The following is a 24,758-nucleotide window of genomic DNA, read 5'->3' on the forward strand; positions in this document are numbered from 1 at the left end:
GTGTGAATAAAGTAGCGTCCTACTTGACATTGATATTGGGTAATGGTGCCAAAACTGCTCTATGAGTGAACATCACAGCTAAATCTTCACCAGTGCAGTATCTACAGTACATCTGAAACTACTTTTATGCATTTGAAAATATTTATTAACATCTGCTTTGAGCCAGGCAACTCGTTAGGGTTGTTGACACAGTGGCAAACGGAATGTTCTCTTTCTCCAAGAAACATAGGGACTTATGGGAAAGACTGACAATAAATGAGTAAATGGAGTAAGAAGTATACCATTATAATTACACTAAGTGCCTCGGAAGGTACACTGCTGTGTGCTGTAAAGGGGCCTAATGAGGAGGATTTACCTTCAGCTTGAACGAGTGGTCAGGGAAAGACTTCTTTGAGAAGCTGACATTTCAGCTAGGTCCTACTGATTGTGAAAATGGCAGGACCAGGAGAGGATAAAGGATTCCAGGAAAAAAGAGACCACGTTCCAAGTCCTGAGGCTGTGGCAAGAACATGACATGGTCAAGAAACAAATTAAGTTTGCTCGCTGGCTGTGATTGAGAGGGCCCGAGTCCAGGAAGGGTTTGGAGTTTATTCTACATACAGTGGGAACCTTGTTGATTTGGGGTTAACAGAAGTAACAAAGCAATCTCCTTAAGGGTTCTTCTGGCAAGGGATGCCAGGGGGCAGCGTTTTACTTCATGTAGTTAGTGTTTTGATTCACTTGCTTTTATGGACCTATAGCTTTGTGAGAGTAGGAGATGTGAATTCCAGAGCCTACAATCTCCATGTTTATTTTGAATGCTAATTACCACAAATATGTTTTTAATTGGCAACTGTGTATCTTAGACACACTTCATTACACTTAACCTTTGAGATCAGTTTTAATTCACCCTCTTAAAAAAAATACTTTTCTATTAAGAAAGTATGGCACACATCAACATTTTAATTACTTTCCTCTGGAAGATTTTTGTATTGGACAGAGTTTTATCTGTCAAGGAGGAAATGAAAAAATGATCCTACTTTGAGAAAATAATGCACAATAAGATCAAGTGCCAAACATCCGAACGCATTTGTTTACTAGGTGATTTAGTATTCCGCTTTCACAGAATACTGTTTATACACTCAGCCATGCTTTTGGGTACCTGTACCATTTATTAAGAATGTATACAATTTAATTTTTCATAATAGCCAACAATTTAAAGCAGCTGGATATTTGCTTTTTCCCCTTTCAATGATCTGCTATCACTTCCTATCATTCTATCATACTGACCTTTAATCCAGCCTCTCCAGACAAACTCAGTTTTATGTATGATTCTTGTTTTAATGGGTTTTGATAGATTTCTCTGTGCTCACTTATTTATAGAATGATTTATTATTTATGTTGGTTGCATGGTGCTTTTATTTCTGAGTTTCGTTTTGTTTTGGGGGAGGCACCCTGTATTTTTTTTTTTTAATAAATTAATTTTTATTGGTGTTCAATTTACCAACATACAGAATAACACCCAGTGCTCATCCCGTCAAGTGCCCCCCTCAGTGCCCATCACCCATTCATCCCCCCGCCCTCCTCCCCTTCCACCACCCCTAGTTCGTTTCCCAGAGTTAGGAGTCTTTATGTTCTGTCTCCCTTTCTGATATCTCCCACACATTTCTTCTCCCTTCCCTTATATTCCCTTTCACTATTATTCATATTCCCCAAATGAATGAGAACATACACTGTTTGTCCTTCTCCGATTGACTTACTTCACTCAGCATAATACCCTCCAGTTCCATCCACGTTGAAGCAAATGGTGGGTATTTGTCGTTTCTAATGGCTGAGGAATATTCCATTGTATAAAGAAGATGTGGTTTATGCCACCCTGTATTCTAACAAATACTTCTTCATTGGGTATACATGAGCGTCATAGGCAAGTCTTTGCAAATAAAGTCCCTGGTTCTTCCTACGCACTACCTGCATCTATTAATGTCTTTAATCTCTGAAGTTTTTTGTTTGTTTGTTTGTTTGTTTTGCTTTTGAAAGGAACTTACTGAATCAAATCTGAGCCAGTGGGAGCGACTTTGGTGTTAACTGAAGAGATGGCTTTAGACATGGTTGCCTCTCTCTGCATCTACATTATTGATACAGTATTAAGTACCAAACTTCTATAATACTAGTATCCTTCAAATTCTAAAACTTAGCTAAGATTTATTAAGGATTCTGCTACTGATAATCAACCTTTTAGCTAATGGAGCATATATTGATTTTTTTTGCACAGAGGATAGTTCCCTCCCAAAGGCTTTTGCCTCCAAACACTTAAGTGTTGCTTTGTGGATTTGGCAGGCCTCAGAGGAGCCTGGCTGCTGGGAACTGAAATGCTCTGAGCTTGCCAACCCAAAACCACTGTGTTTCTCACAGCTCTCCAGTGCCAAAAGTCTGTGTGCCAAGGAAACAGAAACCTGTCTAGAAAATAAACTGTATTCTCTTGACTTTTCCTGTAGGAAGACTGGAAGTTAACCTGTAAGTTGTTTTGTGGTTAAAAATGATTTAGGATGTTACACTGGAAGTTTAATGCTACAGTTTTATATATAGAAAACAAACTGGTGCATGACTTGTGCTTCCCAACTCATTTTGCTCCCAATTATCAAAATGTCTATTTTTTTTTCCCCCTAGGGATCAGTGTAATTGGTTGCACTGGTGACAGTGGTGGTGGTGAGCTAAGGCAGCCCCTATGTGTCATAGGCCTCAGGTGTGAGTGTGTGTTGTGAGTGTGGGACAGAGATGGAGCTTATTCCAGCTGGTTGGTGTATAAAAGGAATGTGGGTTATGTGGCTAGGTAGTGTTGATGAGATCAGTAGGAGTTTACTTGCTAACAGAACTTTTTGTAGGATTGCATATTCTTCAGGAACAAGTTGCAAAGCTATTACGAGCATATATATATATATATTTCATAGCGTGAATGTAGCCAAATTTCATTAGAGCTGTATCCTAATTACTTATTAGAATTCTTTCATTTCTTTTAGATCTGCGCTTCTCAACCTCAGCACTATTGACATTTTAGGCTGATTAATTCTTTGGGGACGGTTGGCTTTACTGTTCATTGTAGGATCTTTAGCAGCATTCTTGGCACCTATCCACTAGATGCCAGTAGTACCAACCAAAGATGTCTCCAGACATTGCCAAATATCCCCTACGGGACAAAATTCTTCCCAGTTGAGAATCACTGTTTTATAGACTAAGGCATTTGGAAAAATAATCATATATATGAACTTATTAAGTGTAGAGTTTTTCAAAGTTGTTTTTAAAGACTGGATTCCCCCATCTTATCTCATTATTTTCAATACATTCAATTTCAAAAGCCGTTGCCCAATGCTAGCAGAGTCTGAATAGATAGAAAGTAAACATCTTCCTTGTTATTAGATAAAATGTCCAGCAATGAAAATCCCTGGATTTAAAAAGCTTGTTAAGATGTATTATGTCAGATGAAAGTGCTATTTTAATAACTCATTGTTATTCTTAGCATGGACCTTTTATTTTAGAAAAATGGATAATTAGCATTTTGGCTTATCACTTTCTCTCCATGAATACAAATAATTTGATAGGCAGACAACCAAGAGAGACTTCATTAAATAATGGGTCTAATCAGCCCAGGACTAGAGTAAATTAGGGGTTAGACTTCCAGCTTGAGAGTTGGAGCTCAGGGTTTGGTGGCCATGTCAGCTCATTCATCCAGGATATTTTTGTTGACCGACCTACTATTGCAGTCAAAAACCAGTTGGTCAATTGGTTAGAAATAAGAGTCAAAACTCAACTTGGGAAGCCATAGGCTACCCTGCATTTAACTCGCAGCTGGAAAACTGCAAGAACACATTCAAAGCTTAACTACCAGTCCTATGGTGTTTGGACTTACCAGCTCCAATTTCGAGATAATGGCCCATTATTAACGTGGACGTATTAGATAGTTTTCCAGGGGAACAAAATATCAGTTTGGAACCATTCCCCTTTGCATACATTATACGCTTTCCTGCCATCTGTGGTGATCCATACTCTGCATAAAACCTTACTAGTTTTCCAAAGAGGACTACAAATAGCCCTTTATTTTTTGAGAACAGTCTTCCTAACACCCAGCCAGGAAATCTATTTTGAAATTAATTTTCTTTCTACAATTTTGAGTGTAATCTATCCTTTTGTTTCTAAGAAACAAAGCCCAATGCAGTGTTTGATTTGGAACGTTCTCTGTGTCACTCGGAGGAGACAGATAGAACCATGAGAGGGATTTTCCTATCCTTGGTTGTCTTTTGAAGCTTGCAGAGCCTTCTTAAGAAAGGATCGTGATTGTTACTTAACATTTCCTCCGTGGGGCAGAGGGAGAACTTAGATCTGAGGAATTATTCTCATCATGAGATGGAGGAATGGTTTCCTTCACAGCGCATGCTCTCCATTCACAATCCAGCCAACATGGAAGCCTTCACTCTGTGTGTCCAGAAGCTGCATCTGATGTTTCCTTAGTACCACCTCTCTACCGAGCAGACTTGGGCAGGAAACAAAATGAAGGCAGCAAGTGTCTGATGCTTCTGAAACATATTTCACTTCATTACTAGCATCTTGTAAGAAAGATAACACAGAGCAAAAGCCAAAGCAGAGAGATTTTACTAGGCCGGAAGGGACTCTGCTTGTTAAGATGTATGACACAATGCAGTAAATAAAAAGGCCTCATTTCCTCTTGAAAAAGGGGGGAATTGTGCCTTTATTTGTCAGATGCATCGTTTGTTACTGATACATCTCTACTAACCCCCGAGAAGGGTTGATTCTGGTAACTAGAGAGTCTTTAGGGGGCTGAGTGAGTGACAGTCTTGAGGGTATGAGCTTGGAAGAACCTGGAGAAATACTCTGCGTCATGAAGAAGTGCAGAGAAAGAGAAGTTTCGGGGGTGTCACTAGGTAGAAATAAAGATCCGAGAGGGGAGAGCCATCTTTCGTATCCCCAAGCTGTCTTCAGCTAAATTTGTCTAGCCCGCCAATGACTGTAGAGGATGAACGGTAATGTTGAATTCTATTCAAGGTTGCCATGTGGGCAAATACAGTGGTTGCTCATGGATGACTAATCAGTGAATTGTAGAGCTTAAAAAACAGAGTCACCAAGTTGAGAAATGTTTGCAAAAGCACCCAGCTAGAAAATGACAGAGAGAGATTTGAACACAAGTCTGATGATGAAGTCAGCGCATACCTGTGTTCTACTGTGCTTCTAGAAGCTGGTACTCCTATCATTTTCTTTAACACCTTTAAGTTTTTCAGATGAGATAAAAGTGGAATATGATAAAATGTTGGAGGTTGCTGGTTTTGAAATGACTGTATTTTGTATTTTTATATATGAAAATTTATATATGAAGCTGTCAAAGTCCTGGTGTTCATAGTTTTGATTTTAAATTATGCTTTCATTATTTAATCTGTATTGGAAAATATGATTTATGGGCAAATATATGCTTTTGGCACTGAAAAGATAGAGAAGTGGTACAGCCATGGGATAGTAAACTTCTTGTCTCCTCTAATAAGAAATGAGTATTTCGTTGGAACAAGCCCCATTTATTTTTGAAGTGTTACCTATTCTTTGCAGAGAATTAGTACTTGTTTGTTTATAGCAGTTACACACACACACACACACACACACACAGAGGCAGACCATTTTCATAAAAATTAGAACTCAAAAAATTATTTGGCTTCTCACTTCCCCACCTCGCAAATGGAATTCTATGGAACAGGGTCATTTATTGTTATGGTCAGGCCGGTATATTCGATAACATATTCATACATAATTCATTAGCTTGTTAATTAGGCCCTATGTTTCAATATGCGGCAACAGACAGGAGCCCAGGTAGAGGCAGCAGAGATGTGAGACGGACCTGTGTCACAGCTACAGTGCACAGCCAGGACTTCTCCAGGTTCCCATTTCCTTCTTTTAAGGAAAGAAAAGGACACCCATTCTTTTCCTAGCCTGTCAGTAAGCCTATTCGGTAAATGAAACAAAAATAAAAATTTGTTTACATTTTTGGATTGTCTGTGCTTTCACATTTTATGGCAATTGATCTGTTTTAACTTCAGGGCCTGATTTATTTCCAGCTTCAAAATAGGTAAAGTTGCTACAATATTCAGTGCTTGTGATGCTCAAATTGTCCTTCATCAAAATAATCCCGTGGAGAGTTCTAAAATCCAGTTGCGTAGGCCTTGAAGAAGACTTCCAGAAAGTCTGAAATCTGCTCTAAAAACTGTTGCCACCATAATTTCCGATAAGGCATTTTGACTCATGCATCCTATTAATAATTATTTATTGTTGTCTCTTGATCTTCTGAAACCTGAGCGAGGTCCTTAGTTTGTCTAGTTTCCACAATCTTGGGTCCTCGAAGGGTGGTAATTTTCAGTTTCAGCTAATTGCTATGCTTTACATGGTCACAGGGAGTGAGCATTTTAGAAAGCCACTTCATTAAAGCATTAAAATACTGTGGGCTCAGTAATTTCATTTACTGGGTCAATAACCCATGATATCTAGAAGAAGATTTAAAATAGTTTAAAAATAATTATTCAAACAAGAAAGGAATTTCAAGCTATAATTACCACTGTAATAAAGGAAAAAGAGACTCCAAAGCAAGTATAAACATTATATTTAAATCCTAATATCAGATTCCTATAACTCAAAGGGTTTATTTAGCTTGTCCAATAGTAGATCACAAGATCTCAGACCTGAAATAAACCTTAGCAAGCATCTAGTCTGGATGTAGAGATTGACATATTTTTTCCCCTTAAAAACCATTTATAATTCCATATCTGGACTGACAGCCTATGTGTTCATTTTTCTTAGAGTATTCACAAGTTCCGTATTCAGTTTTTACCCCTAGATATTTTGCATTTTGGTTGCTATTGCACATTAGATATTTTTCTGTTGTAATTCTGTTTTCCCCTGATGTACTCTGATAGTAATTTTGTATATCCATGTTGCAGCTGGCTACCATTTTAAATTTTTCTTATTCTAATCGTTTTCTCTGGTTCGTTGTGTTTGCAAGGAAGACTAGCATATCATCTGCAAATAATGATGATTTTCCCCATGTGTTCCAGTATTAATACTTCCCCCAACCCTGCTTCTGGGCTTCAGTTATTATAGTGAGTAGAACTTCCAGAATAACATAAAATAATTGTGGCATTAGTAGGCATTTGTATCCTGTTTCCAGCCCTAACAAGACCATATCTAGTACAGAGTTCCCAAACTGTGTTCCAAATCATTATTCCATAGGATGTTAATCAGTCTCCTACTAAAAAAAAATAATCATAATAAGAAACAACCAAAAAAGGCAGGTAAGGTTTCCAAATATTTTTCTGAAACTCCGAATTAAACAAAAGGAGACAAATTTCTTTAGTGAATGACTTTTCATAGCCTTAGTAATTTTTTTATATTATAGGTTTTAGGTGTTTTTTTTAAGTTTTATTTATTTCAATAATCTCTATACCCAACGTGGGGCTCAAACTCATGACCCCCAAGATCAAGAGCTTCATGCTCTTCCGACTGAGTGAATCAGGGCTCCAGTCTTTGGTATCCATTATGCACTGGCAATCTGTCAGAGGCGGAGAAATGTATGTGACATTTGTCAATATATTTTTTTTCTCAGCACCCCATTTCTGAAGAACACTTAACGTACATTACTGGGCATCGGTAACTGTGATGTTGGCTATGATTTCGAAATGAAATGTTAAGAAAATATCCTACTCTTGGCTCACTACGAGTATCGTATAAGCAGGATCTTCTACTCTATGTTCCTTTGTGTCTCACTTTTGCTTGACATGTTTTAAGATTCATACATGTTGTTCGTTTGTTTTCAATGCTGGAGAGTATTTTGCACAAGAGTGTTGATGAATATTTGTGTTATTTGCAATTTGAGAGTGTTATAAACAATGCTGCTCTGAGTATTCTTGTACACGAATCCTGGTAGGAGTGCATTTTTATAAAGCTATATAGCAGGGAGTAGAATTCTTGGGGTTTAGTGTGTGTGTGTGTGTGTGTGTGTGTGTGCGTGTGCATGTGTGTATGTGTGTATTCAAGTATGCAGGAAAATGCTATGGCTTTCCAAAGTGTTTATGTAAGGCTCACACTCCTACCAGTTATTGTTTAAGACTTCCAGTCACTATACATTCTTTTTAATACTTGGTTTTATCAGACGTTTTAATTTTCAGGCAACCTTGGAGAGATGCAATAACATCTCATTGTTTCAATTTGCATTTTTCTGATTACTAACGATAAGCACCTTTTCTGCTTATTTGCCATTTGAATTTCCTCTATTATGTCATGGCTGAATCTTTTGCCCATCTTTGTGTTGCTTTGGCTCTCTGCTATCTTTTATTATTGCTTTTTGTTATATATTCGTATATTGACTCTTTTTAGGATACATATATATATGCGCATATATACACATACACACACACCTCACAGGGTGGAGGGAAGAGAAAGATAGACACACGCACACGCACACACACACACACACACACGTGTAGCCTGCCTGTTTACTCTCTTAATGTTGTCTTTCGAAATATAGCCATTCTTAAATTTAATATAGTTTATTTCGTCCATCTTTTCCTTTATTGTTAGTGCTTTTGTATCTTAAGAACAATTTTTCCTACTATGATATTATAAAACTTTTCTCCTACATTTTTTCTAATAGAGCTTTGCTATCTTTCAGTTACAAGTTTCCAATTCACTTCCATATAATTAAGACTCTAGATTTACTTTTTAAAAAATTCAGTTCTTCCAACTCCCCTTTTTTAAAATCCTGATTCTTTTTTTCTCCATGACTCTGCTTGGCACTTTGATCCTATTATTTGGGGTCTTTATTGTTTTGCATTTGTCCATCCTTGTGCCAGTGCCATCTTGTTCTTCATCAAGGGCTTTCTAGCTTTTCTGGCCCTCTGCATTTCGTATGCATGTTACAATCAGCTTATAAAATTTGACAAAGTAAATCCTGTGATATTTTGGAATTTTGGTTGGGATTACTTTGAATCTATAGATCAATTTGAGGACAGTTTACATCTTTACATCATTAAGTTTTCTATTCTATGTACATGTTATAGCTCTTCATTTATAGAGGTTTTTTTTTTTAATGTTTATCATTAAAGGCGTTATTTTCTCCTACAGAGGTCTTTCACATCTTTTACCAGATTTATCCCTAGATATTTTTATTGCTTTTTTTATTGCTGATGCAGTTATAAATGATATACTTTTGTCAATTTTCACTGTTGCCAATACACTTGAAATACAATTAGTTTGTATCTAGCAAAATACTAACAGAATAAAAATTGTAACAAAGTATATGTGCATTATTTTATCTTGTCATGTCATCTATGAGTAATTATATTTTTGTTTCTTCTTTTCCAATCCTTATCCTTTCTTTTCCTTTCTTTTTTTTTTTTTTTTCCTGCCTTGCTGCACTGGTTAGGACCTCAGTATCATGTTACATAACAATGGTGATAGTGGAAATCATTTCTTTATTCCCAATTTATTTACAAGTAAATGTGGATTCCAATGTTGACTGTAGAATTTTTGTTTTGTTTTCATTTGTGAATGTTGTAAATTATATTGAAATATTTTTCTCCCCAACTTTTTTATTCTGAAAAATTTTGTATGAGTTGTAAGTTTCATTAGATACCATTTTTACTTGAAATAACAGCCCACAGACAAATTGTGAATATTTAGATTTAGGTATTTGGCAGACATTTCTTTAAAAATGAATGAAATGAGCCTATCACTTCAAGAAAATAGCAGGCAGCATATTTTACTAATGACAAAAATTGAGCTTTCAAGTCAAAATTGGCATTTTGGAAATCTTGTATTTGTCACCATCAGCTTTATGGTTTCTTAAAACTTAAAGGCTGATGAGGTCAGTGATAATATCAATGAATGTGTTTGAAATATATATTGGAAAATTTGAACACTTCAAATATCTACATAACTTACTGTGCTAATATTTTTCAAAGACCAGTATGTGATGTTACAAAATTATTCATGCACAGTGTTAAAGACCCATGAAAGGTTTAAGATAGAACAATGGATTCTAATGCAATACTAGAAAATTTTATTGATATGGTTTCAGGTTCCATACTGCAAAAAAAATTAAGAAATTGCTACTTATCAAATTTTGGTATAGATTCAAAGAAAAATACCTGTAGTCATCTCCTTTTCCCTACTACGTACCTTTGTGAAGCTTGATTATTTTCTTCTGCTTCAACCAAAAATATACATTGCAATAGATTGAAAGCTGAAACATATATGAAAATCCAGCTATCATATATATATACATATATATACACACGTATATATGATATATACACATACATACATACATACATACATACAAGGAAATATTACCCAGCCATCAGAAAGGACAAATACCCACCATTTGCTTTGATGTGGATGGAACTGGAGGGTATGATGCTGAGTGAAGTAAGTCAATAGGAGAAAGACAATCATCATATGGTTTCACTTATATATGGAATATAAAAAATAGTGAAAGGGATTATAAGGGAAAGGAGAGGAACTGATTGGGAAAAATTAGAGAGGGAGATAAACCATGAGAGACTCCTAACTCTGGGAAATGAACAAAGGGTAGTGGAAGGGGAGGCAAGCGGGGGGAGGGAATGCCTGGGTGACAGGCACTGAGAGGGGCACTTGACAGGATGAACACTGGGTGTTATACTATATGTTGACAAATCGAACTCCAATAAAAAAAATTAAACAAAAAGAGAATCCAGCTATCTTCAATTAAGCTAGATACTAAAAAAATTTGCAAAAATGTGCTATAAATACTGCTACTCTTTTCACTATTTTTGTGAAAAATAGTACTTTTCAGGGAAAAAATGTGATATGTTAACATGAAATGGGCATATTACTGTTATTTTTAAGTGAATTGATATTTTTAGATATTCTCATTTTCAGTTTTGAATATGGTAAATATTGATATATATTCAGTTAATCTAAACAAACTATCCTTGGAATTTCAATGATTTTAAGAGTATAAATGGCACCTGAGACCAAAACATTTGAGAACTACTGCCCTAGGAACAGTACCAGACGCCCTAAGCTTATGAAAGTATAATGTTATTTGGCACATTTACCCTCTTCCCATGACAATGGAAGAACCTGAAAATATCTTACGTCCATTTACCCCCTCCCAAATTATATTGGAGGGGTTACCTCATGGTCATTTTAATTCTAGAATTTTTTTCATTGTTTTTGTGTTTAAGAAGTTTCACAAAAAAAAAAAAAAAAAAGAAGAAGAAGAAGTTTCACTCTGCAATGTTTAGCTGTAGATTTATTTTTATTTTTTTTCCCTGAGTCATCAGCTTAGCCTTTAGAATGTGTGGATTCTTATAAATTGTGGAACATTCTCAGCCATTGTCTTCTGTTCTCTCTTTCCTCTTCTCTGGTATTTCAAATAAATATATGTTAGGCCTTATCAGTGTGCTCTCTGGGTCTATTATCCATTTTTTTTTAAATCTCATGTTTTATTCTGAACATTTGCTTTTATTTTCTTTTTAAAATTCTTTTAAAAAGATTCTATTTATTTGAGAGAGAGAAAGAGAACATGAGCAAGGGAAGGGGGCCAGAGGGAGAGGGAGAAGTAGACTCCCCTCTGAGCAGGGAACCCTACTCAGGGCTCAATCCCAGGACCAAGATCATGACCTGAACCCAAGGCAGATGCTTAAAAGACTGATCCACCCTGGTGCCCCTTGCTTTTATCTTCTAACTCACTAATTCTCTTTAGCTTTGTCTAATTCGTTATTAAATACATTCATTGAGTTCATTTCATGTATTATATTTACAAGTTCTAGAACTTCTAAGTGGTTCTTTTTTTACATATACTCTATCACTTCGTAGAGTTTTCATTTCCCTGTCAACATTTCATTTGGCTTTATCTCTTTGAATGTAGTAAACATAGATTGTTTTAGGCTGTACCCTGTAATTCCATATGCAGAGCTCCTATGGGACTCTTTTTGTTTTCTCTGTTGATGCTTTGTCTTTTCATATGTCTGGGTTTTTAGATTGTGTGTTGGACATTGTATTTGAAATTTTATTTGTAGCAATAATTTGAGGCCTGGTATGCTATTATCTTCCTCCAGAGAAAATTTTTCTTTGCTTTTTCCAGGTATCTAAGGTTATTAGAAGTTCAGGACTACATAATGTAATTTTCTGAAATTGAAGTTTTCAGAGCCAACCAATCAGCATGAAAGAAGATAACAGGTTTTGCTAGACTGGTTTATTTCAAACTTACATCTTAGGAGTCTGAGTCCAAAGTAAATATTGATTTACCCTTTTTGGGCTGTGGATTCCAATGTCTGCCAGAAGCAGAACTCAGCTATTTATTCCGGAGCCACAAATGCCTCCAGGGAAGAAGCAGCTTTAGTGTTGGTCTACCTCCCCAAGTTCTAGACTTCTCCAGGTTGGCAATACCTCACTATCTTATTAAGTCTTGGATGATCTCAAACAGATTGCTCTTATCTTTTTTTCCAGCTTTTTTTAGTTTTCTGCCATGGAAAGTTGGTCTGAATTTTGTAAGTTAATTTATTGAAGCAGATATTCTCATGCTAGTACTTTTTAACAATTATGAATTTGAATATCCTTCATACTTTGATTTTGCATTTCCAAGCTAGAAGGAATGACTTATACTATAGTTTATTTCCTGAAGCCTGAGCCAGTTGAAAGCCTACATAAGCCACATTTTTCTCCTTATTCCTAAAATAAGCATAATCTTAGGATTTGCAGTATAAGCATATCTCTCCCTGTCTCCAGTGAATAAACCTAACCCCACTAAGACAGTCATGTTGCCTTGTCTCTTCCATTTGCTCATTTTTGCCATCATTTCCTTCCTTCCACTGTTAGCCTGGAATCTGTGTTACTAGTGTTCATAATTATTTCTCAACTATGAACTTTCAGTACATCACTTATCACAATCTCCAACCCTGGATCAAGCTGGCTAGCTTCTTCATTCCTGCCTCTGTGCTCCTGAACAGCACTAGAAAGAATGTTTAATCTTGCAGCACACTCATCAAAAATCTATTATTTCTAAATTCTGGCTGTGGCACTACTGGCAATCCTTTTGATTCTTGCTCAAAATATTCTCTTCCTCAAAAGTCCATCCCTCTCCTGAAGTCTGTTAATCTTACCTCTAAGTATTCCATCTCTCAATAATTTACCCTTACTTACTTTTTAGAAATGCAAGGGAATCCTGAATGAACTCTACTTGCTGTCCTCTCTTGTGAGGTTTCTCCTCTCGTGCTTAATTCTTTTTTTCCTGTCTCAGAGGAAGAAGTGTCTCTGTCTTTTCAAAGGATAACCATTCAACCGTACTCCTATATTACTGACTTCTATCTTCCCAAGGTTTTCACTCCATTCATGGGCCCTCCTCTTGTATTTGCAGTCACTCCATCTTCACCAACCCCTTCCTTTCAAAGCATCCTTCAGCTTAGAAAAAGAAACTAGATGTGAAAAAATTGTATTGAGTGAATGTTCAATTTGTCACTAGCTTTCAATGCTGGCAGAAATTCTACATGACAATTAAGAAAATTTATAAGGTAACATGATTTTCTTCCTTACATCCAAAGCAAATTTTAGCCAGAACATACAGAAAACCTCTATTGCTATATAATTAACATGACTTTGTGGGAAATAAAAGCTCTCGTGCTTGGTACTGCAAGCACACTTCCAATATTGTCTCCATTTGCTCTTCATAACCTCTGACTTCTTGGGTTGATTTCAGTTGTAAGCACGGCTCACCAATCTAGTAGTATTCAAGGCTGTCATTGCCAAGATTTACTACCCCAGGATCTTCTCCATGAAGTACCCCTGGGATCCACCTTTACCATTTTGTTTTTCATCTCTTTAATCAGGCATTATGGTCTCCTCATTTATCGTTGCTAATTCCTCTAGGACAATATTTCTCAAAGCTAGGAATTGGAATCATCTGCGGAACTTGAAAAAAAAAAAAAACAACAAGTATAGGCACCGTCCTTAGTTTTCCGATTTGATTGGTTAGGGGTGGAATATAGGATATAGGCCTTATAATTTTTTAAAAGCTCTCCTAGTCATTGTTGAATTTAGTTGAGAACTATGTCCCTAATTGAGTGACATATTAAGATACCAGTACTATAGCATGAACCAATGTTCTTTCTTAATTTTTTACATGACATGGTGGGTAGAATGTTAGCACTACATCCCGAGCTCATCTTCCTGAGAGGAAAATAATCTAGAGGGAAATTGGTTGCAAAATTAGTCAAATTTTATGACCTTCTAGTGATAGTGAAGTATAAATTATTTCAATTATTCCAGTCCATAGGAGAAAACTCTTGGTTTGAGAAGACTTGATTTTCGCCTTCCAGTCCAGAGAATGCAAGCTGTTTTCCTTTGGCATGCCTACATGATAATACAGATCCATTCCCCTCAAGGAACTTCCAAATAAAAAGAACACATCATATACGGCAACTGAGAAACATAGCTTTATGTTGCCTGTTTTAGAATTATTTCTTGACATTAACATTTTTATGTACCCCCATATTAAGTTTTATGCTTAGATGTAATGCCACCAGGTAGGAATCAAGGTAAATGCCATATCCCAAATCCACAGAGAATCAGAGCCAAACTGTGGGTTATCAAATCTGTCTTTTTATGTGCTGGTACTCGTAGTGTGTGATTTATATACACTGTTTTTGAAAGCTGCATTAACAGAGATGCTGGTTTGTAGAGAGAGAGGGGCAAGGAAGTACATTTACAGGCTGGCTTGGTTGCACTGTGCTGATTTCTCTCTAGAACAGTCTTCACAATTCTTTGCTCACAGTTAGAGGTCTGCTGAAAGTGACTCGGTGTAGATGAAAACAGCTTGCTTAATCATTCCTGAAACACGGGAAAAATTAAAATACATTTTTTTCTTTGTCAAGCAATAAAAACAATGCCAGATTGTTAATGCCTCTTTTGTACCTTTCACTTGAAAGACCTCAAAAGAACATCAAGGAGAATAAAGGCAAAATCTATTCCCCAATGGCATCATTATACATGTTGAAGCCTCTAAAACTAAAACTCTAAAGACATTCATGAAGAAGAGAGGAGGAAATGACAGCAAACTGAAGAGTGCATCTCTGGAGCTTTGTTCAACTTGCTTTGTTCAGATTCATTCAAATTGGATGATGAAAAGCAAAGATCCCATTTGTTTCAATATTAAAGTAGTAAATTAGTGAGTGGTGAGTTGCTAATTGTCCTGTAAAGCATTTAGGGTGCCAGGAGTGCCCCATGGCCAATATTTTAAATTGCATTCTTATGGTTGAAATGAAAGCAACCATTAGAGTAGTGTAAAACAATGTTCTTAATAATTTAAGCTAGTTCGATTCCAACATGATTTTCATTCTGAAATATTTATCGAAGCTCCTGTTTTTATTTGAGATGAGCAAGTTTTGTTTTAGACTTCAAGACATCAAATAGAAATTCATATTCTGTGTGGGGCTAAGCTCCGGGAAAGAGATTAGCACTCTCTGGTGTTAGGTGTCATCCCTTGCTGTGTCTGCTTCCTTCGGGGGGCGGAATTAGCAGGTTTGGTTAAATTTTACTTGAGTTTTTGGCGACCTTTTCTAATCCACACTGTTTCATAATTTAATGTCTTGACCTTCGTTTTCCATAGAGCCACCTTAGTGATAAATGCAGAGATTTAATAACTAGAACTAGTTGACAGGTGACCTTTCATACATGGCCATTTCTCTTTGCTGGGGAAGCCACACTGTTTTTGCAAGTTTTAATTCGCAGATTTTAATTATCTATTCTATAGGCTCTAATTATCTTGTCTATAAGCTTATTCACAGAGAAAAAAAAAGTAAAGGTTAAATATTTCATTCTTCTTGCTGATTAAAATGTAAAGTGCTTGGCAGTTGTCCCAATATATCATTCAAAAAAGACATGGCAATATGTCAGGTTCTTACCCAAAGAAGAAAGAGGGGGAATTTTCCCGAGCAGTTGGTGAGGAGCAGGATGAAAAAAGTGGCTAGGAGAGTGAGCGGTCTCATGAGCTGGATGAGGGTAACCACATGTGTGTGCGTGCACGTGTGTGTGTATATGTGTGTGTAAGCTTGGAGCAGAGAAACAGAAGAGTTCTTTGTATATATACTAATCTGAGGGGAAAAGTGACTGAAAAATAACAAAAGATAAACTTGTTGATAAACTCATGCCAATCAGAGTGGGTAATGTGTTCATTTGGGTTTCTTTCTTTCTTTCTTTCTTTCTTTCTTTCTTTCTTTCTTTCTTTCTTTCTTTTCTTTTTTAAAGCCAGGAAAGGATCAATTGGGCATATCATGGTAAATTGGTTTCTAGGGCCCATATAAATAATATTTAAACACAGGAAAATAAAGCTAATTATTAAAATGCCACAGATTCTTCAAAAGCAGTAAAGAATAGCCAACCTTTCTCCCACTCTTCCCCATAGGATCAGGAGTAAAGGATCTTCTTGAGTTTCCTGGGCTTTCATTCTTCAGCATTTTTGCAAACAAGATTCATATTCATGCTAAGCACTTAAGCTTGTAATAGAATACAAATAAAATTTGTCATGGCTGTAAAAGGACCTATAGTTAGGGATATAGTATCCCAATCAGCCAGTGTTCTGGAATATTCATAAGTACAGAGAGGAAAAATGACTCATGACTTAGAGAATGGCTTGGCAATCTTGAGCTAACTTTGAATCCCAAGGACTTGTTTGGGTTTTTTTTAAGATTTTATTTATTTATTCAGATAGAAGAAGAGACAAAGGCAGAGGGAGAAGCAGGCTCCCCAAAGGGAGCATGATGTAGAACTCGATCCCAGGACTTTGGGATCACGCCCTGAGCCAAAGGCAGATACTCAACCATGAGCCACCCAGGCGCCCCCAAGGACTTGCTTTTAAAGATAATTTACCTCAAGGAGGTTTTCATGCAGGGGGAGATACTACCTTTAGCCACGGAGATCAGCTTCTGAAAACATCACCTGCCATGGCCTTTTTTCCTTCAGACATGGACTGTAATCACTTAATGCTTCCGAAAGAGATACAACTCGCTGCTGTTATGAAAAAGTTTTGAAAAACAAATTAAGTAAAGATATGGAGGACCATTCGAGGCTAATAAAATTGATCATGATTAGTTTATATTCAACTGATGTTTCAGCCAGATTTCAAATCAAAAGTAATACGAATAAATTTTCTACATAATTTCTTATGCCATGCTAATACCATTGCCAGAGAAGAGAGGTTAATTCTGCTCATGTACAAACCCTAATATTCCTGAGGAATTCCTTTCATCAATTGAGAAACCTTGTCCTCTTTTGGTGAAATTCTTGGCCACCAAGATGTTTAAAAGCATTAATTTGCAATTTAATATAAATAATTTTAATAGTGTAGGAGATTTTGAGATGTTTTCCTAAATGTATATTAGAAATAGTGCAAAGTAAAAATAAATATTTCTTTAATATCTCTCCCTTCTTAGTGCTGAGAGTGTATTTTTATGAAAGATAACATATGCTTCTTTTAACCTGAAAGATGTCTAGTTCTCACTGGGTATAATATTCATCTCAATTTCCTCAACTCTGTAATAGGAAATAAAAACAATCCAACTTATGAAGAATTTATTATGAGGATGAATGGAATAATGTAATAAACTGCTTGGCAGGATGAATGGCCTATGATAGGTGTTCAATCAAGTTTCTATCAATAAGTATAATACATTTTGCTTAGATGTCTTTCTCACTCTGTTTCTTCCCTTCCTCCCCCTCGCATCCTTTCCCTGTGCCCCAGACAGGAGTCAAGTCCTTTTTTTTTTGTAACGAAGCAAATGTCATGATTCATTCTAGCAGAGAAAGGGCTTGTTTTTCAAGGCAATCCCTTAGGCCTTTAAAATAGTGTATGAATTGACCCTAGTTAATCATCAAACTCTGCTATGCCTCAGAGCTGTGTACTGAGATTAAAAGCTCACACTGATTAGAATTCTAAAATTATTTTATCCTTCATGGTGCCTTTCACAGAATAAGTACTAAGTAAAAATTACTTGGTTCTTTAATAGATGCCGCCAAATTCTTAACTTTCCCCAAGCCCAGTGTTCATAGCCAGATATGCAGATATAGAATTTATATACTTGTGCAAGGGAGAAATACCCAACTCAGATATAGTGATCTTACCATTAAAAAAGAAATCCGGGTGGCTCAGTGGTTTAGCGCCGCCTTCACCCCAGGGCATGATCCTGGAGACCCAGGATCGAGTCCTACGTGGGGCTCCCTCGGTGGAGCCTGCTTCTTCCTCTGTCTGTGTCTCTGCCTCTCTCTCTGGCCCTCATGAATAAATAAATAAAATCTTTTTTTAAAAAATCAACATTTTAGGCTTTAAATAAAAGGATGTGTTTGGGGGCACCTAGATGGCTCAGCTGGTTAAGTGCCAGCCTTCATCTCGGGTCATGATCCCGGGGTCCTGGGATGGAGTCCCACATCAGGCTCCCTGCTCAGTGGGGAGTCTGCTTCTCCTTCTGCCCCTCCCCCACTTGTATTCTCTCTCCCCCCCTCTAAAATAAATAAAATCTTTATTTTTTATTATTTTTTAAAGATTTTATATATTTGACAGAGAGAGCACAAGCATGGGGAGCAGCAGAGGGAGAGGGAGAAGCAGGCTTTCTGCTCCACAGGGAGGGAGCCCGACACAGGACTCAATCCCAGACCCCAGCATCATGACCTGAGCCGAAGACAGATGTTTAATCCACTGAGCCACCCAGGTGCCCCAATAAATAAAATGTTATTTTTTTTAAAAAAGGACTTGTTTGATATTTGTGGGCTCTCTTTTAACAGGGACACAGTTGCCCAGACACAGTTGGTTGAATATTTGTGGCGATCTCAGTTGATAGGTGATAGACACCTCGCAAGCCCAACCAAAACATTTGGTTTGATGATGCTTTGGGTGTACATGAGAAAAAGATGAAGAGGTCAAGTTTGTTTTTAATGAAAAGAAACAAAAAGTAAAGGACAAGTCAACTAAAAAGGGGAATTCCAAATTAAGATAGAGTTTGATAAAGTGGAGCTGACTAAATCTTTCCAAAGGTCTCAGAAAATCCAGGGCCTCATTCTGGGAAGAAACTGCTTACTGAGGCAGAACCGAGCGAGTGGAGACATATGGAATACATTTTCGAGCAAGGGCCCCAAGTCAAATAATATAAACGAGTCCAAGAAACAGCAGTACATTTTAACAAAGAAAGTTGAGATCACAAGATGCAGCGATAAAGCTAATAAAAGGAACTGAGATAACCAGATAAGAGTGACTCTTGGGTCAAACCGTCCATCCGTGCCTAGGTATTTCTTTCTTTTTTATCATGGCTTACTGTAGTTTGAAGTGTCTTCAAACATATAAATGAGTCCCTTGGGCCTTAGCAAGCTCTTGGTGTTACCTGAGGCTTCTGAGTATGATTAGGAATGTTCTATGCATCCAGCCTGGCTCTCCTAGCGTGCTAGAAAATGGTCCCTGCGACCAGGTGGCAGGTGGAGGAGTCACCGTGTGCAACCATGTCTCCTGGTACCTCGTTTAGGACGACATCAGGCAACGAGGCAGGATGGTGGCCAAGCAGGAGAGGTACGTGGAAGGCTCTTCCAACTCTAGCCATGGTGACAATATATAGAAGAAAGGGGCGATTTAAAGATCACCACCTATTCCCCAAACCATTACGTTCCTAGCACTGTGCCCCTTTACATATTTGTTACATAAACGAGAGGCTGTGGTTGCCAACGTTTGCCTTCAAGTTGTTAGTCAGCTGCTGACCTCATAATCTGCACAGCTGCGGCATTCTGATATGTTGTCATGAAACAGATTGTGATGTCTTAATTGATCACTTTCAGAGGTTACAATTGTCAAGTGAAACCAGTTTGCTGATTCTTATTAAATTAAGGCTTGTTACAGCACAACCAGCTAATTCACTCAACGACTAGGAAATCTGATGCAGATTTGTAGATTAGAGCACATCCGAGGCTCTATCTCTTTTTTATTATTATTATTTTTTTTAATTTGTGGAGGCCATACCCAAAAATGCTTTTATTATACAGTGAAGCAACTTCTTGGAACAGAAAATGGAATGTAACCTCCCTGTACCATATGCAACTTGGTGATAAGTTGGAGTGTGCCATATGACACACACAGTTTAAATCAGGCATTGATTTGCATGACTCTAAGTGGGTTTGGAGGACTTAGCTAAGTGTAATGTATGTTGGCCCTGCTGCAAATCGTTCGGCAAGAAAAATACCGTGTTCTTCCTTATTGCCCTGAAAAACCGTAGGCTCCTAGATGCGTGAAGGTCTTAGATCACTATCCCATCCCAAGAGGCATCCTCTTACACCCCCATCTGACCACCAAGGAAGTCTTCACTATGGCATCACCCCATTTCCAAGTGCCCTAATATGCTCACGCACCTCGAGCAGACCTATTCTGACCTGCTGTTCAGAAATCTTATTGTAGCAGGGGTGATGGACAGTCCTTTTGATAGTGGAGTTTTAAGTCACTTCATAAATGGTGACACCTCAGTGGCACGTCCAGTCCATACCTGAGCCTATGTTGTTTAATGTCCGGCCCTGTTCAAACCCTGCGTGATTCTAACAGCTCAATAACTCTCTTTTTATACAGGGGGGAAAAAGACACCTCATAAGTGGACTTTTGTTTACTTAACAAGTCAAGTTTTTTCAAAATCCTTCTTTTTAACATTGAACGGGAACGTTTGTCCATCTAGCATATTTCACAGGTGCACAATAAAAACTAAAAGAAGTAAAGCTAGATTAACCTAGTAACTGCTAGCATCCAAAATGCAGTGGGAAAGACAAGGATGTTGATTAAATCAATTTTTATAACAGAACAAAATCAGATAATAGCCAGATGCCCAGCAGAAGGCAAGTAGGTACATTATGGTATGTCCACATAATGGAATATTGAATCAGCATTAAAAGTATCTCTAAGGAGAGGTGCCTGGGTGGCTCAGTTGGTTAATAAGTGTCTGACTCTTGGTTTTGGTTCAGGTCACGATTCCTGGGTCCTGGGATTGAGCCCCACCTTGCACTCTGGGCTCAGGGGGAGTCTGCTTAAAATTTTTCTTCTCATTCTGCCCCTTTTCTACAAAACAAATAAATAAAACTTTAAAAAATACATCTCTAAGGACTGTTTGCATGGCACAGGAAATTTTAATGATGTGAAATTAATTGGAAAACCAAGGTTGCTAAATTTTGTAAATAGTTATTTCTTAACCTGTCTAATATATCTAGAAGGAGGAAAATACCATGAAATATTGTTGTCAAATGGTGGAAATATGGAGAGTTTTAATTTTTTGATCTATTTTTTTTCAAGTTTTCCACAATGAGCTCATATTACTTCAGTAATCGGGGTGGGGGGGGCAGTGGTTTAAAGCAGTTTGAGTGGTTTTGTTATAACATTAGCTATGGGAGGTCCGTGTTCAAGGCATTTCTAATCTAACAGATCTGGAAATGAGCTGGCTTTCCTCTGCTGATCCTGCTCTTCCTAAAGCCTTTGCCTTCTCATTTAAAGTCAGGTCCAGTCTTCCAGTTGCTTAGACTAAGAATTTGAAGTTTTCCATAATTCCTCCCTGTATCTCAGGTCCCATAGTCCATCATACTAGTCAACCCAACAGGCTTTGCCTTCAGAATTTGTTCAGCGTGTGGGCAGCATCTTGCTACCTCTTCTGCTACCCAACCATCATCTCTTGTCATGATTGTGGCAGTAGTCTGTTTGGGTTTCTACCCATTTCCCTTTTGTCAGTTTTCCCCACAGCAGCCAATGCTGTTAAAATATAACACAGATCAGCCATTTCCCTATTCAGAGCCTTCCGAAGGTCCCTGAGTAAAGGAGCCTATGAGATGTCTCTCTGGTCATCTCTCTGACTCCAGTACCCACTGGCTCTCCTCAATCAATGCTCTCCCAGGTCACACTGCGTCCCTGTGTTCCTCTCCTACCATGGGATGTTTGCAGTGGCTTTTGGTTTTGCTTTGCAGAAATATGCACCCACGCCCCCCACCCTCCGCCCCGCCCCAAGTCCCCATTGCCAGCCCTCTTACTTTCTTCAAGTCTTCCCTCACATACCATTCCCCACTCCTCCCAGGCCTTCTCTGATCACTCCACCAACACACACACACATGCACACACATGCTTCCTTACCTCCTTCCTTGCTTTAATTTTCTCTATTTAACACCTATCTTCATCTAACATTTTTATATACTATGCTGATTTATTAATTGCCTTTTCCCCCCTCAGTGGAATGTAAGATCTATGAGGTCAGGGGTTTTTGCTTAAAACTTTCACAGCTGAATAATCCCCAACCCCAAGAACACGGCGCATTATTGTTGCTCAATAACTACTTTGGATTCCTCCCATTGATAGGAAAGACATCTTGCTACAGTTGGGTGTTAATTATACAAGTGACTTTTCTGAGGTACTTTACTTCTCCATTTACCCACCTAAATTGAACCTGTTTGTATATTGATAGGTTTCTTTCAGATTGTGTTTCTCTTTCATCTAAATCAACAGTTCTCAACAAATTTGGGAAAGGCTATGTCTTCCCTAATACTAAGTTCAGTGTTCAGGCTCTTATAATTATTTTAATTCGATTGCTCTCATCTCCTAACTAAACCACTATATCCTGGGCTCCTATAGTAATCCAAGGACTTCTGGGAAATGGGATTAAAATGAAAAAGACAGACATTGATTCTTACAGAGTTTACTCTATAGGAGAAAGACACAATTAAACAATAAAATACAACATAACTAATAAAATGAGAGCAGTACCCAGTGTGAGAAGAACCAATGACCAATAGGCACAATAAAAATAGAGGATTGAATGTCAGATACAAAATGTGAAATCTCATAGAAGGAAGATGAGAAAGATATATATCAACAGAGTTCATCACTCCTTTATCACTGTTTTAAAAGATAAAGTGGCTTTTATCATGTAGGAGGAAAGTGGCAAAAGGAATTTATTTGGTTCTCCTGGGAGGAAGGAATGCAGGGAAAATGGAAAGAGGAATGGGTTTAGAGTTACCAGATCTAGATTTCAATCTATCATCTGCAAGTTGTGAGAGCTGGTGCTTACCCTCTGTGAGTCTCTGTTACCTTATCGGTTTAAGACAAGAGGGAGGTGGTTAGACCAGCACTAGAGATTATCTCTGCACATCCCTTCCCGTAGTTCTTAAAAGAAGCCTTTCCATACCCATCTAAAATAGACATAAACACAAAGGCCAGTTAACATGGTGACACGGGGAATTTTTTAAGGATTTTTATAAAAGTTTTGCCAGCCTGAGACTTGTCTTAAATAGTTCTTGTCTGAAAAAGATTTTCAGAACCTTGTGATTTGCTGAATTTTTCATAGTTTCATCAACTGCTACATATTTATTCATACATATAAGTAAAATACGGAATTGATGCCTGGATATATTCCTTTTGCATTTCTTTTTTTAGCCACCATCCTTATTAAAGATATCAAATCTTTCCCTATTGCCTTATTTCATTTGAAATTATGGTTTTGAATGAAAAGTCATTATTTAGAATGGAAAACAAATGACTATTTTTTCCATTTAATTTTAGACGAACACAAGGGGATAGAAATTAAAATTATTTCTTTTTTTTAAAGATTTTATTTATTTATTCATGAGAGAGAGAGAGAGAGAGAGAGGCAGAGACACAGGCAGAGGGAGAAGCAGGCTCCGTGCAGGGAGCCCAATGTGGGACTCGATCCCAGTACCCCGGGATCACGCCTTGGGCTGAAGGCAGGCCCTAAACCGCTGAGCCACCCAGGGATCCCCAATTATTTCTTAAAGTCTATATTCACTTTTTAAATGGAAGCATGTCCCTAGCTTGAAAACCTGTGGTAGCTACTGTAGGATTGGTCCATATATTTCAAAAAATCCCACATTCAGCTGCTACATGCAATATGTAATATCTGAATTTCATTTTCTCAGAGGAACTTGTTTAAATAGCTGGGATTCACTAATTTACATGTCTCTCCCCCATCTTATTTCTCTGTTTTTCAGCCTTTGCAACTGGACTGTGACCTTTGCGCCATAGTGTCAAACTCAGGTCAGATGGTTGGCCAGAAGGTGGGCAATGAGATAGATCAGTCATCCTGCATTTGGAGAATGAACAATGCCCCCACCAAGGGCTATGAAGAAGATGTTGGCCGCATGACAATGATTCGAGTTGTGTCCCATACCAGCGTTCCTCTTTTGCTAAAAAACCCTGACTATTTTTTCAAGGAAGCAAATGCTACTATTTATGTCATTTGGGGCCCTTTCCGCAATATGAGGAAAGATGGCAATGGCATCGTTTACAACATGCTGAAAAAGACTGTTGACATCTACCCGAATGCCCAAATTTACGTGACCACAGAGAAGCGCATGAGTTACTGTGATGGCATTTTTAAGAAGGAAACTGGGAAAGACAGGTGAGTCTGCTGAGAGGCAGTCTTGTTGTCTTTTATGCTAGCTCCTTGCTGAGTTCTTTTGCCAGCTATCAAATGAACAGAGTTATTTTTCAAATTGATTGTTTTATGTTTTTTGACTATTATGATTACTTGACGAGCCAGCAACTAGGCCCCATTTATTCCACCTACACTACCTTCTGTTCTCTCCCTTTTGATTGGCTTGAGGATCCAAAAAATACTGGATGCTTCCCCAAGATATCTTTAGATTTGTTCTTATTTAGCTCAATTTGCTATTGGTTAAATTGGATGTTA

At 37.6% G+C, this 24,758-nt stretch overlaps 1 protein-coding gene across 6 annotated transcripts in view; it reads left to right on the plus strand.

Moving 5' to 3' along the window:
• The window catches only part of ST6GALNAC3 (ST6 N-acetylgalactosaminide alpha-2,6-sialyltransferase 3), a 509,644-nt gene that overhangs the window by 291,545 nt on the left and 193,341 nt on the right, over positions 1-24,758 (plus strand). For all 6 annotated transcript variants that reach the window (XM_055341433.1, XM_055341430.1, XM_055341432.1 and 3 more), the window contains one exon: positions 24,058-24,467. In XM_055341433.1, the coding sequence (XP_055197408.1) occupies positions 24,058-24,467 (410 nt within the window). The remainder of the gene's footprint in view (positions 1-24,057; positions 24,468-24,758) is intronic.

The sequence above is a fragment of the Nyctereutes procyonoides genome, unplaced genomic scaffold (assembly GCF_905146905.1).
Source record: "Nyctereutes procyonoides isolate TBG_1078 unplaced genomic scaffold, NYPRO_anot_genome, whole genome shotgun sequence".
Taxonomy (NCBI): domain Eukaryota; kingdom Metazoa; phylum Chordata; class Mammalia; order Carnivora; family Canidae; genus Nyctereutes; species Nyctereutes procyonoides.